The 13,876-nt window shown below is 36.5% G+C and overlaps 1 protein-coding gene across 2 annotated transcripts in view; it reads right to left on the bottom strand.

The window, feature by feature from the left end:
• Positions 1-456: 456 nt before the first annotated feature.
• The window catches only part of NDC80 (NDC80 kinetochore complex component), a 45,880-nt gene continuing 32,460 nt past the window's right edge, over positions 457-13,876 (bottom strand). The window contains exons 15-18 of one of the 2 annotated variants that reach the window (XM_077974545.1): positions 10,985-11,077; positions 8,062-8,192; positions 6,035-6,137; positions 457-655 (exon numbers count right to left, since the gene is read on the bottom strand). In XM_077974545.1, the coding sequence (XP_077830671.1) occupies positions 518-655; positions 6,035-6,137; positions 8,062-8,192; positions 10,985-11,077 (465 nt within the window). In that variant the 3' untranslated portion in view covers positions 457-517. 2 annotated transcript variants of the gene reach the window in all.

Below are 13,876 nucleotides of genomic sequence, written 5' to 3'. Positions count from 1 at the left end.
TTTAAACTTTTTGTGGGGTCTCACACCTTGGCCTCCCAAAGTGCTTGGATTACATGCATGAGCCACTGCAAACAGTCTAAAATCTGAACTTTTTGAGCTCTGACATAATGCCAATTGGAAAATGCCACACTTGACCCCATGAAGGATTGTAGTCAAAATTGTTTCATGCACAAATTTATTAACAATATTGTATAAAATAACCTTCAGCCTATGTGTATAAGGTGTATAAATAAATCTCATGTTTAGACAAGAGTCCTGTCCTCAAGATATCACAAAAATTTGAAAATCTGAAAACAAAACAAAGCACCCAACCCCCAAAAATCCAATTCCAAAACAATTCTGGGCCCAAGCATTTTGGGCAAGGGATCCTCAACCTGTATTTTGCCAACTTCTAGTTTAAATCATACTACCTTGTCTTCTCACCATTTGAAGTTATTAAGAAATGAGAGAGAAAAATACACTTTACTGAGACAATTTTATTCACTATGGATATATATACATGATCAACATTTTATCTTCATTCTTCAGAAGACTTAATTAGAGCAGCTTTCTTCTCATACTTATCTCTAATCTCTTTAATATTTTCTGAGAGATCTTCTGACATGCATTCTTCATATTCTCTATCAGCTTTAGCAATCTGCTCCTCAAGATGTTTCTAGTGAAGATAATTAACAATTGTCAAAGTAAAAAAATATTAATTTCTTTAAAAATGTTTAATTGTAAAATTTACAAACAAGAGGATAACATTTTAAAGTTAAGAATAAAAAGGGCTCGGCGTGGTGGTTCACTCCTGTAACCCCAACACTTTATGAGGCTGAGGTGGGCGGATCACTTGAGGTCAGGAGTTTGAGACCAGCCTGACCAACATGGTGAAACACACTCTCTACTAAAAATAAAAAAATTAGCCAGGTGTGGTGGTGTGTGCCTGTAATTCCAACTCTGCAAGAAGCTGAGACAGGAGGATCACCTGAGATTGGGAGGTGAAGGTTGCAGTGGGTCAAGATTGGACCACTGCACTCCAACCTGGGTCACAGACCAAGATGCTAGCAAAAAAAAAAAAAAAAAAAAGTAAAAAGAATATATTTGTATTCACCATGTAGGCTCTTTTTGTGCCCTTTCCTAATTGTCTTCTTTTTTCTCCCCAAGATATAACCTCTTGCCTGAATGGTGTTTTGCTTTTCTTTACCTTATACCTTTATTACACACACACACACACACACACACACACACACACACACAGATGAATGTATCTCTAAATAATATATTGATTTAATAGTACCTGGTTTTAACCTTCATATTTATCAAATGATATTAAATATAATGTTCTATGACTTTTTCATCCAGTATTTTAAAATTCATTCATGTTACTACATATGGCTGCAGTTTATTCAATGTACTGCTGCATAGTATTCTAGAATGAATATATCAACATTTACTTATTTTGCTGGTAATGAAGTTTTGTTTGTTCCCAGGTGTGGTAGGCTGAGTAACAGCCTTTCCAAAAATGTCCATGACCTAATTCCAGAAAGGAACCTGTGACTGTTAGCTTACATAGCAAAATAAACTGTAGATGTAACTAAGTTAAGGATCTTGAGAAAAGGAGATTATTCTGCAGTATCCAGGTGGGTCCTTAGAAGAGGAAATCACCAGTGTCAGAGTCAGAGAAGGACTTTAAGGACAGCGGCAGAGGGCAGAGAGGAGAGAAGATGCCATGCACTGGCTTTAATGATAAAGGAAGGAGCTACAAGCCAAGGACTGTAGGTGGCCTTTAGAAGCTGGCAAAGGCCCCAGAAATATTATAGCCCTTTGGACCCATTTTAGACTAACCTTAATAACTCTAAGATGATAAATTTGTGTTGCTTTTAAGCCATTAGGTTGGTGGTAATTTGTTACATTAGCAATGGGAAACTAACATGCCACATTATTTATTTATTTATTTTTTGCTATTTCAAATACTGATACTGTTACAAATTACCACAAACTAGGTTGCTTAAAACAACAGAAATGTAATCTTTTAGTTCTAGAGGCGAGAAGTTTGAAATCAAGATGTCAGCAGGGCCATGGTCTCTCTGAAGGCTCTAGGGAAGAATCCTTCTTTGCCTCTTCCCAGCTTCTGGTGGCTCCTGGCAGTCCTTGGTGTTCCTTAGCATGGCTGCTTCACTCCAATATCTGCCTCTGTCTTCACATGACCTTCATATAAGGATACCAGTCACTGGATTTAGGGCCTACCCTAATCCAGTATGACCTCATCTTAACCAATTACATTTGCAAAGATCCTACTTCCAAATAAGGTCAGTTTCTGTGATTTAGGATAGATGTGACTTTTGCAGGGGTCACTATTCAACCTAGTACAGCCCTCTAGCATACAGTGTAAATATTTTTTTAGGGCAAATATACCTAGAGTGAAAGTTGGCTTTGGGGATTGACAAATTTCTTTCTTTCTTTTCTTTTTTTTTTTTGAGACAGAGTCTTGCTCTGTCACCAGGCTGGAGTGCAGTGGCGTGATCTCAGCTCACTGCAAGCTCCGCCCCCTGGGTTCAAGCGATTCTCGTGCCTCAGCCTCCTGACTAGCTGGGATTACAGGCACGTGCCACCACACCCAGCTAATTTTTGTATTTTTAGTAGAGATGAGGTTTCACCATGTTGGCCAGGATAGTCTCGATCTCCTGACCTTGTGATCTGCCTGCCTTGGCCTCCCAAAGTGCTAGGATTAGACATGACCCACCGTGCCTGGCCGCCAAATTATTTTCTAAAATTATTTTATCAATTTACATAATTGCTAACAGTAAATTAGAACTCCCATTTCTCCACATCCTTGCTGGCATTTAGTAATGATCAAACTAAATTTTTGCCAATTTCTTAAGTGTGGAATATGACGTATACTTTCATATGTTTATTGGCCACCTTGGTTCTTCTGTGATAAATTCTCATTCAAGTAGAAAAATTACTTTTATTGATACATATTAGATATACATATTTTCGGGGCCCCTTCAAATCTTTGGTCCATTTATTTATTTTTCAGAGGCCATTGTATATCTGGATGGTAATCCTTTACCAGTTGTGTTTTAAAAAACATCTTATATCAGTTTGTGGCTTGTCTTTCCACTCTCTTTCCATGTACTTTGATGTAGAGAAGATTTTAATTTTAATAAAGGTAAATTTGTAAATAATTTTCTTTTGTGGTTTATACTTTTTGTGTCTATTTAAGAACTCATTTACAACCCCTAAAGCATAAAGATAGTCTCTTATAATTCTTGTAAAAGTTAAAAAAGTGACTTTTTTAAGTCACTTAAAAAACTGGAACTGATTTCTTTGTAGAGTTTAAGGTAGGGTTCCAACTTCATTAATTGAACAATTCATTTTATCCGACTATTCTGAAATACTGCCTCTCTCATAGACATGTATTTCCTGTCTATGCTCATGCATCTATGTCTGCATTCTTAATCACAGAGACTGGTCTTTCTGCATCAATACTACAATGTGCTAGTTACTACAGCTTTATAATAATTCTTGGTATGCCTAAACAGACCCCTTCCCCCCGACAAAAAAAAAGGTGATTTTGTGTCCCGCAGGAAAAGCAAAGTTTTTCTGTAAAGAACCAAATAATAACTACTTTAGCCTTGGCAGTCCAGATGGTTTTCTTAATAATTGCTCAATCCTGCCATTGTAGCGCAAAACCAGCCAAAGATATACTAAAACAAATGAGGTGGCTGTGTTGCAATAAAACTTTATTTACAAAAGCAGGCTGTAGGCCCAATTGGGCCTGCAGGTTGCAGTTTGCTGACCCCTGTTCTAGAACATCAAGCCACACGTGAGACCTTTATGGGGCTCCAACCAGGAACTGCTCAAATAAACACTTTGTCCCACAAGAACAATATTCCATCTAAAGGTACCTTTAGATCTAAACCCCTCTGTTTTCTTTAGTCCAACTTCATTACTCACTGTAGAATTTCCTCATTGTGCCTGATCTTGTTCAACCAGTATTGTTCACTGGACAACCAAACTAGTGTGGTTTGACTTTCTATGGTTCTTCCATATTTTACAAAAGCTATTAAGAATTTATACTGATTAATCATAAATTTTGCATAGTGCAAAGTAAGTGCTTAGTGTTTGCTGAATTTGGTCTAATTTTTCCAATAACACCAAACTGTACAGAAACTAAAAAATAATAGTAACTTACCGTTAGGTTTTCAATTCTAACTTTAACTGATTAAAACATTGATAACTGTGATTACTTTACACAAATCCCTAGTGATAAGTTACTACTGAATTAACACAGAGGACAGACAGTAGAGCTGCAGATAACAGAAAATCACGGCCCAGCGCAGTGGCTCACGTCTGCAATCCCAGCACTTTGGGAGGTCAAGGCAGGCAGATCACTTGAGGTCAGGAGTTTGAGACCAGCCTGGCCAACATGGTGAAACCCTGTCTCCACTAAAAATACAAATATTAGCTGGGCATGGTGGCGCATGCCTGTAATCCCAGCTACTTGGGAGGTTGAGGCAGGAGAATCCCTTGAACCTGGGAGGCGAAGTTGCAGTGAGCCGAGATAGCGCCATTGCACTCCTACCTAGGCGACAGAATGAGGCTCTGTCTCAAAAAAAAAAAAAAAGAAAGAAAGAAAAGAAAGTCAGAGGTGCTAAGGATGTTCACAACTGTTTAGCACAAATGCTTCATTTTTACAGATGAAGAAACTAAAGACCCAAAGATGTAAAATGATATATACAAACAGGCTCTGTCAACCTAAGCCATCAATTGTATGCTATGAATAAACTTTTCTCTTATGCATCTAGAATAGAATTATTGTATACTATCCTTGGGAAAATGAAAACACACTCAGATAATTTTTTGTCATATGGTTCAGATGAATAACACTGGTTGAAAAGGATCAGGCAAAGTTATAGAACCACTAAGTGCTTGAATTAGAAAGTGGGTAGAACCCACATTTTCTGACATAGTATCTAGGATGCTTTTCTTAGTTCTTCACACTAAAAAGTGAAGACCATTGACACGAAGAAAGCAGCAGTTCAATGTCTTTCAGGAGAGAGGATGGGTAGTAGCGTATCACATGCTCATGTTTTCAATAAATGGAAGTCTATTAATATGACAAAGCAAATTTTTTTCTTAAACTGGAAATATATTATCATCTAATACATTAACCAGGAATTTTATAGCTCAGAAATTTATCTTAGCTTCTGGGGCTCCGTGCAGCAGGTTGGAGGGATAGTTTTATCGGTGAACTTTAGCTGTGTGAAGAGTGGGGATAAGGTAAATAAACCTCATCCTTCTGAAACACTTTGCTTTGTGCTTATAAAAAATCACAGAAAGGAATAACAATCATCATAAGATATGCCCTTTCATCTTAAACTTAATGAAATCCTAAATGTATGAATGTAAATGTACTAATATGTTTCCAGTATGTAGAACATGGCCTGGCATAGCATCATCATACATTGTCGATATAATACATAACATGATATGTTGTTTATGCAAATACAATAGATTACTTTATAAAATGCACAAGTGGGCTGGGCGCAGTGGCTCAAGTCTGTAATCCTAGCACTTTGGGAGGCGGAGAAGGGTGAATTGCCTGAGGTCAGGAATTTGAGACCAGCCTGGCCAAGATGGTGAAACCCTGTCTCTACTAAAAATACAAAACTTAGCTGGGCGTGGTGACGGGATCCTGTAATCCCAGCTACTTGGGAGGCTGAGACAGGAGAATCACTTGAACCTGGGAGGTGGAGGTTGGAGTGAGTCAAGACCATGCCATCGGACTCTAGCCTGGGAGACGAGAGTGAAACTCTGTCTCAAAAAATAAATAAAATAAATTAAAAAATAAATAAAATAAAATGCACAAATGTTCCCCTGCATCATGTTGCCATACTACTAGACAAGATTATTCTGATAAATTTTTGCTAGATCATACTTTAAATAGAAATAAAATTCATCATTCAATTTCTATGGAAGAAAGCAGAAATATATCAAACTTTTAAAAACCTTTCTTGGAATGTAGGAAAGACCATCACACACTTACCTCTACAGACCCGACATGTGTAGCAACCATCTCTAACAGACGTTGTAAGTTATTTCCCACTTTTCGTCTTTCTTCAGTCGTGGTTTGCACAACTAGTTGGTATCTGCAGAACAAAAACTCTTGTTTAAGTTGTCCAGGAAAAAAATGAATACATCAGTTCTAGTTAGCTCACTTCCCATTTCCACATTCAATAAAACCAAACTGTGATGGATTTGTGTGCTGCATGCTATATGTATAATCTGTAGAGGTCCTACTATCAATCATTAAAAGAGAAATATAGACATTTTCAAAGATTCTTTGCAAGCAACAAAACAAAAGAGTGCCAAAACTTTATGTTTTAGCGTCTAAAGCTTTGCAAGTGAGTCTCCAAAGGGACTGTAAACTCAAATGCTTTCTGAGCAAGACAAAAATTTGCAAATGGGGGACTGGAAGTCTCACTTGTAGGAATTCAAATTCAAATTCAAACCAATAAAATTGCAGGCCAAATAAACCTCAACTGAGTTTTCCACCCTTGGCCTACAAATAAAGAAGTGAAGAGAAATGACTTTCACAAGGCTTGTACTTGCAGTCTCAAAGTAGGAAATTTTTCAGTTATTTGAGGGCAACTTAAGACTTAAAAAATGTATATTTTACATAAATGTACACAAAGCCTATGGATTAACTGTTCAGTATATTGATTTTATATAAGTTGCACAAGAGCATTATATACATAGAGACAGAATATTATTTAAAGAAAGGATGCCACTGTTTGTAGTTGTAGTTATATAGTGTGGCTAAAATTTTTCCTATGTAAGTTTTAAAAATTGTAAGGGAAACTGAGAAGGAGGAGATCCTGACAATGTACAATTTGATTATAAAATACTTCTAAGAAATACAACAAAATATATAGGTAGGCAGTTCTGTTATGTTTTTGGAAATATGAGCATAATCTGGCAAATTTCGTGTTTGCTTATGCCAATTTCTTCCCTGAGAAATACTTGGTGAATGCAGAAAACTGCACCCAGCTGAATCCGGATGCAAAGGAATACACAAACGTAAGCACACACATCAAATGTACACTAGCCACTCAGGGCACTGCATATGTAATGAGCCACATGCATCCACTACTGATGGTGCAATTTCCATCCCACTTCAGATAACCCACTTTCTACCCTTTACAGTAACTCAGTCTGTCGCCTTCTGAATGCCCGTTTCTCAAATCAAACTAGAGGTCTTTTTAATACGAAGGGTCCCATATTGATCGTAGCATTATGTATTTCCTAACCATTAAATATGTGTATCATTGTGCTAACATTTTTGTTTGATTCTTATCTTTTGTTTACATGTATCACTGATGGGGTTTTTAATTTTTTTTAGAGATGGAGTCTTGCTCTGTTGCCCAGGATGGCCTTGAACTTCTATGCTCAAGTGATTCTCCTGTCTCGGTCTCACGAGTAGCTGGGACTACAGGTGTGTGCCACTGAGCCTGACTACTGATGAAATTTTTTAATGCTGTGCCTCAATATCAGTTTTCCCATAGATCCTGTGATTTTTATGGCATGATTTTGCATAGCATGGTAACTATTTAGAAGGCATATGTTGTGTTATAGTAGACTGACTATAATTTATAGTATAATTACATTTTATTATATAATATACATAATTTCTAGGAAATAAAAACATGAGCTCAGTGGAGTTTATTAAAGCTTAGTGGAATTTTATTAAAATTCACTAACAAATAGCCAAATTTATTTGAATTGATTTAAAATTTTTTATGTTGTTTTCAGGGATTAAAAGCCATGTATTAACTAGATCTAAAGATTAATGATTTCTTGGTAGACAGTAACTGTAATACTAACAGAATGTATCTGTTGATAGGGAAAGTTCTCAGGTTATAAGAAGTTGTACTTAAGTTCTACATACCATTCTTTCCATCCTAAATACGTGTATACTATAAATTAAAGCAAATAAAAATAGATCGAATTTTACAGAACTGTTAAATTAATAATCTGAAAAGAAACGTATAAATCTTGGTGATATAAACTTACTCCCGCTGAACAGCATCTAATTCATTCATAGCTTCACTGAGCCCCTGGTTAACAGTACTTTCTAGCAGGTGCTTGTGTTTCTCCAAGGACTCAAGCTCACTGGCACATTTTTCATCCTCTTCCTCTGCTTCCTATCAGGATAAAGTCATGGTTATGGGTTTCTTGATATTCACATTCTGTATACTCTAGGTGGATTTAAAACAATTATAAAAAGCACTTAAGTAAAATCAGGTTGCATCATTTGTATTCTCAAGATGCTTACTATTTTACATGCAAGAGACTTTAAAGCGCTCCTTTGGGAATTCTGTATTATAAAAACAAATGCGGCTGGGCGTGGTGGCTCATGCCTGTCATCCCAGCACTTTGGGAGGTTGAGGTGGGAAGACCACTTGAGGTCAAGAGTTTGAGACCAGGCCGGGCGCGGTGGCTCAAGCCTGTAATCCCAGCACTTTGGGAGGCCGAGGCGGGCGGATCACAAGGTCAGGAGATCGAGACCACAGTGAAACTCCGTCTCTACTAAAAATACAAAAAAATTAGCCGGGCGCGGTGGCGGGCACCTGTAGTCCTAGCTACTCAGGAGGCTGAGGCAGGAGAATGGCGTGAACCCAGGAGGCGGAGCTTGCAGTGAGCCGAGATCGCGCCACTGCACTCCAGCCTGGGCAACAGCGTGAGACTCCGTCTCAAAAAAAAAAAAAAAAAAAAAAAAGAGTTTGAGACCAGCCTGGCCAGCAGGGTGAGACGCCATCTCTACTAAAAATACAAAAATTAGTTGGGCATGGTGGCATGCGCCTGTAATCCTAGTTAATCAGGAAGCTGAGGCATGAGAATCGCTTGAACCCAGGAGATGGAGGTTGCAGTGAGCTCAGACTGTGCCACTGCATTCCAGCCTGGGCGACAGAGAGAGACACTGTCTCAAAAAAAAAAAAAAAAAAAAAAAAGTGATTTTATTATTTTTTAATTTGAAAATATTTATTAAAATTTAAAATATATATAAAACCTTTAATTCAATGGTTCTGCTTCAGAAATTTATCAAAGGGAAGGAATGGAAAAATACGTAAAGATATACAAAGATATTCACAGCAACATTATTTGTCAGTTGAAAATTTAGGGAAAAAATTAATAAGAGGCTAGCTAAATAAGTTATATACATACTTATGTATATATGTAAAATAAAAACACAATAGAAGGATTGCTCTCTCTACGTTTATATGAAAAGATATCCATGATATCTTTTCCTGAGAAAGACAGATTATGAAAAACTGCATAATTTGGTACCATTAAAAAAATATATGTTTGTATATCTCGAAGACATTCCCTAAACTTTAACCATTGTTTCTAGTGATGGCATTATGGTAGACTATAAGGTACATTTCAGTTCCCATTTTATACTTTTCTCTCTTGAGTCTCTATTGTTTGTAATGAGCATTTATATTATGAACAAAAAATACTTTTTCCTTTAAAAAATTAAAAGTCATTTTATTCTCAAAGATGCAGAAACTAAATAAAATTGGTTCAGTTTTTAGGGTGCCAAGGTCAACTGGCTAGAATTTAGGAAGTGAAGTTTTTTAGTTTTTTGGTGAGTTGGAAGTATTTACCAAATGTGACCTTTTCAAAAAGCTTGCATAGGATTCATTCAGCAGTATTTTCCAGTTTGAACAACAGGAAATTTTATAATATTTTAATTAAGATTTTTTCTCAGGAGCTTCAAGGAGGCCTTATGTAGGTCCTTATTTCACAGATGTATTAACTATGCATAGGCAAAGTAGCCCAAATTCATCATTTCTAAGGTTTGTGAAGATGAAGTAACATAAAGCCTTTCATTTAAGTGCATCAGAGAGTAAACTCAAGCATTGTCATAGAGGATGTGTGAAAAAATAAAAATGATTACCAATGTCTTTTTTTTTTTTTTTTTTTTTTTTGAGATGGAGTCTCGCTCTGTCGCCCAGGCTGGAGTGCAGTGGCGCTATCTCGGCTCACTGCAAGCTCCGCCTCCCGGGTTTACGCCATTCTCCTGCCTCAGCCTCCCGAGTAGCTGGGACTACAGGCGCCCGCCACCTCGCCCGGCTAATTTTTTTTTTGTATTTTTAGTAGAGACGGGGTTTCATTGTGTTAGCCAGGATGGTCTCCATCTCCTGACCTCGTGATCCGCCCGTCTCGGCCTCCCAAAGTGCTGGGATTACAGGCTTGAGCCACCGCGCCCGGCCCACCAATGTCTTACATTTCACATTTAGATCATATTATGTGGCGTATTTTCTAAACATTTCACACTGTTTAAGAAAACAAATAGGTCCTAAATATAATACAAGCCAAGAGAAAAGTTTTCAGTTCCTAATACTTCGTTGACATAAGTAAAAAATATTGGCATAGTTAAAATTTTCACATGAATTGTGTAAGTGGTAATAAATAGAGTCATGTGAATATTTTAAAATGCTGGTCAGACAGTAGAATGGTGGAGAGTCAGTCTTTTTATTTTACCTACCTTCTAGACTGCATGTAAACGGTCTTTGGAATGTGACCAGGATAGTCAATTTACAATAACTCTTGGCAGGCAACTACATATTCAAAAGACCTTATTGGGGTTCAGGCTTTAGCAGTACATAACACTAAATCTCTATAAAAAGGTAGGAGAGATTCTGTTTAGTTTTGCAAGGATATTGAGTCACATATGCAAGTATAAAATATCAGATAAAGGAACAGTAAATGTGTTCTATGGTAAAATAGCTCTAATCCAGAAAAATGTCCTTTAAAGAACAAAATAAAACGACTCCTTACCATAAACTTTGGCAGAGAAAACTAACCTAAGATACAAGTTATAGGATGTATATAGCTTAAAGATTTTGGTTTTGATGTCAGAATATATGACTCATCAAGCAATCATGACATAGCTTTGGATAACCTACACAAACAGTAGCAAAGTTCTTACCTTAATTTTTTGTTGGTAAAGATCATCCAGCTTTTGAACTTCTTCTTTCAGAGTTCTCACACTTCTCTTACTTTCTGTTATCATTGCATTCAACTGGGGAAATAAAACCTTGGTTGAGAAATCATAACTATACATCAAAGTTATTTTAACAAGTTATAGAGTTTTTATATTATCCATCAACTAACCGAACAATGTTATTTCTTCTAGTCCTTTTGGACTCTCACTTATCATTTGTCCAAAAATTTTATTATTCTCCAAAGAGAAATTAATTTCAAAGAAACCTCAAAGTTAAGGAGGTTAATATCTGTTTTTCCACTAGTTGTTGTGTGAGTGCTTTTTAAGCTCTCATATATATTACATATATTATTAATATTGCCATATTACTTTATTCATATATAAATAATTTTTGCCTCTGGATTTGAAATCTAGCTTTATTTAGACTACATCTACTATAGTTATTTAGCTTTTCATTTTTATGTTCATTTTCTAAAATGTTAAAAAAGAATTGTTTGTATTAATTTTATTAGATGTTTGCTATTAGTTATAGTCATGCTTTCCTTCAAAAAGTAATAAGGTAACCACATTTAATCTTGTTAAAGCTTGAACTTTAAGATCAGTTGAAACCAAAACTGAAAGAAAAAAGTGTTTTTCAAGTTCATTTCCTGTTGGCAAGTGCTGATACCAGTTGATGTCAGCAATTAATAGAGAATGTTCTTCAGCTATACCAAGAGGAAACTGTTTCCTGCAGGAAACATAAAATAGTAAAATGTATAATAGCTGACTTTTTAAAAAAAGGATAATTCTACACACATATGAAATTAAAAAAAAATCTAGGGGTTAAAATTTAGTGAAGCTATTGTTATTTGCTAAAACACAGGTTAGTGACACATACAACTAGCATACGCCCAGAACTCAAAACCAGATCTAACACCAAGAACTTTTTCTAAAGGTATGTTTTATCTGCAGTAACTAACAAGTTAAACAAGTTGTTTTAAATTCACCTGTAATAACACCAACAGATACTCAAGCAACCAGAACTTCCACTGATCCTCATGGTTGGTCAAAACCATGTTTACTCATCTCTGAGCAGCTTCCACTTTCCATGTCAGCAGTACTAAAGCTGCATCAATTACTTAAACCTGTTTTTCTGATTCCCAAAGTACACATTTCATATATATATATATACACACACACACACACACGTACACACACACACACACACACACACACACACACACAGCCCAGCTCCAGTTACCTACTGGACATTCTCCACTTTGATGCCCCAGAGACCTGAAACTCAGCATATGCCAACCTACAATTCTCTCTTCTATACCCTTCTCTTTTACATTCTTTATCAATCACCACATACCCATTTGCCAAAGATAAGACACCTGGGCATTCTCAATTTCTTTCTTGACCTTCACATACAAATGGACAACCAAACTGTTGTTTCCATCTTTAAATCTCCTTTCTCCATCTTCACTGTAATAGCCTTGCTTTGGGTCCCTACCATTTATTATTCACTGTACAGGATATTGATAGGTCTCTTAATTGCATGGTCTAGTCTCATGCACCTCTAATCTATTCTTCAAAAGGCCAACAGTGTGAAATTACTAAAATAACAATAATTATTGTTATTTCCTTACTTAAAAATCTTCAATGATCTCTACTGCCTATAGAATAAAAAAAATTCAACCAGTAAGCAAGCCCCTTCATAATTAGGTTCTTGTCTCTCCAGGCTTCTCCCTTATCTCACTTACACTCATGGTAATTTATTAATATGCTGTGCTCTTTGTTTTTTCTGTTTGGAGAAGGGGTCTCACTTTGTCACCTAGGCTGGAGTGCAGTGGCACAATCTCAGCTCACTGCAGCCTCCACCTCCAGGGCTCAGGCAATCCTCCCACCTCAGCCTCCAGAGTAGTTGGGACTACAGGTGCACGCCACTACACCCAGTTAATTTTTATATTTTTTTGTAGCGGCTGGGTTTTGCCATGTTGCCCGGCTGGTCTTGACCTCCTGAGCTCAAGCAATCCACCCACCTTGGCCTCCCAAAGTGCTAGGATTACAGACGTGAGCCACCACGCCCGGTCCATGCTGTAGAATGTGTGTGTGCATGCATGTGGATAAGCACGAGCATCCTTTGGTGTATCCATTGGCCAACTCCTACTTTTATTCACAACTCAGCTCAGCTATCACTTCGCTCAGAAGGAGCCTGTACTTAAGTATATTATGAGAATCCATAGTGCGCTGTATTCACATTACAAAAAGTTATGAGAGAAGAAATTGTTTTCATGCCCATCTTCCCACTTAAAATGAAGTTCACAAAGGCAGATGCCACACTGTACTAGTATCACCATCTATTACGGTACTAGGCACATAAGCACTCAAAAAATATTTGCTGCATAAATTTCAGTTTCAAATATTTAACTTTAACCTTTATTTACATTCATATTCACAAGTGTGATTAGATTAATTTCTTCTTTTTGTGATATCTTTGTCATGTTGTGGCATGAGGCCTACATGAATTCGGTCTCTTTATGCTCTATGATAATTTACATGTCACAGAAATCATCCAGTCTTCAGTATTTGAAAACACTGACCTGTGAAATTATCCATTATTGGAGTCTTTTGAAGAGCAAATTTTTATTTTTTTTACTTTAGTTTCTGGTTACTTACATATTTTGACTTTCTTGGGATTTCTATTGTTCAGGTTATAATCCATTTCATCAAAAAATTTTAAATATAAATTTCTGTTTATACTATATTACTTCATAATTCAAATAGATTTCCACCATTGCTATAAGCCATTTCTCATTTTATATTTTCCTGCTTTTTCTTAAATGGTTTTGGTAATTATTTTAAAATACTTTTCAGGTTAAATGTTTTGTTACT

The sequence above is a fragment of the Macaca mulatta genome, chromosome 18 (genome assembly GCF_049350105.2).
Source record: "Macaca mulatta isolate MMU2019108-1 chromosome 18, T2T-MMU8v2.0, whole genome shotgun sequence".
NCBI classification, from domain to species: domain Eukaryota; kingdom Metazoa; phylum Chordata; class Mammalia; order Primates; family Cercopithecidae; genus Macaca; species Macaca mulatta.
The sequence above is the reverse complement of the archived record's forward strand: the minus strand, read 5'-3'. Positions and strand labels throughout refer to the sequence as shown.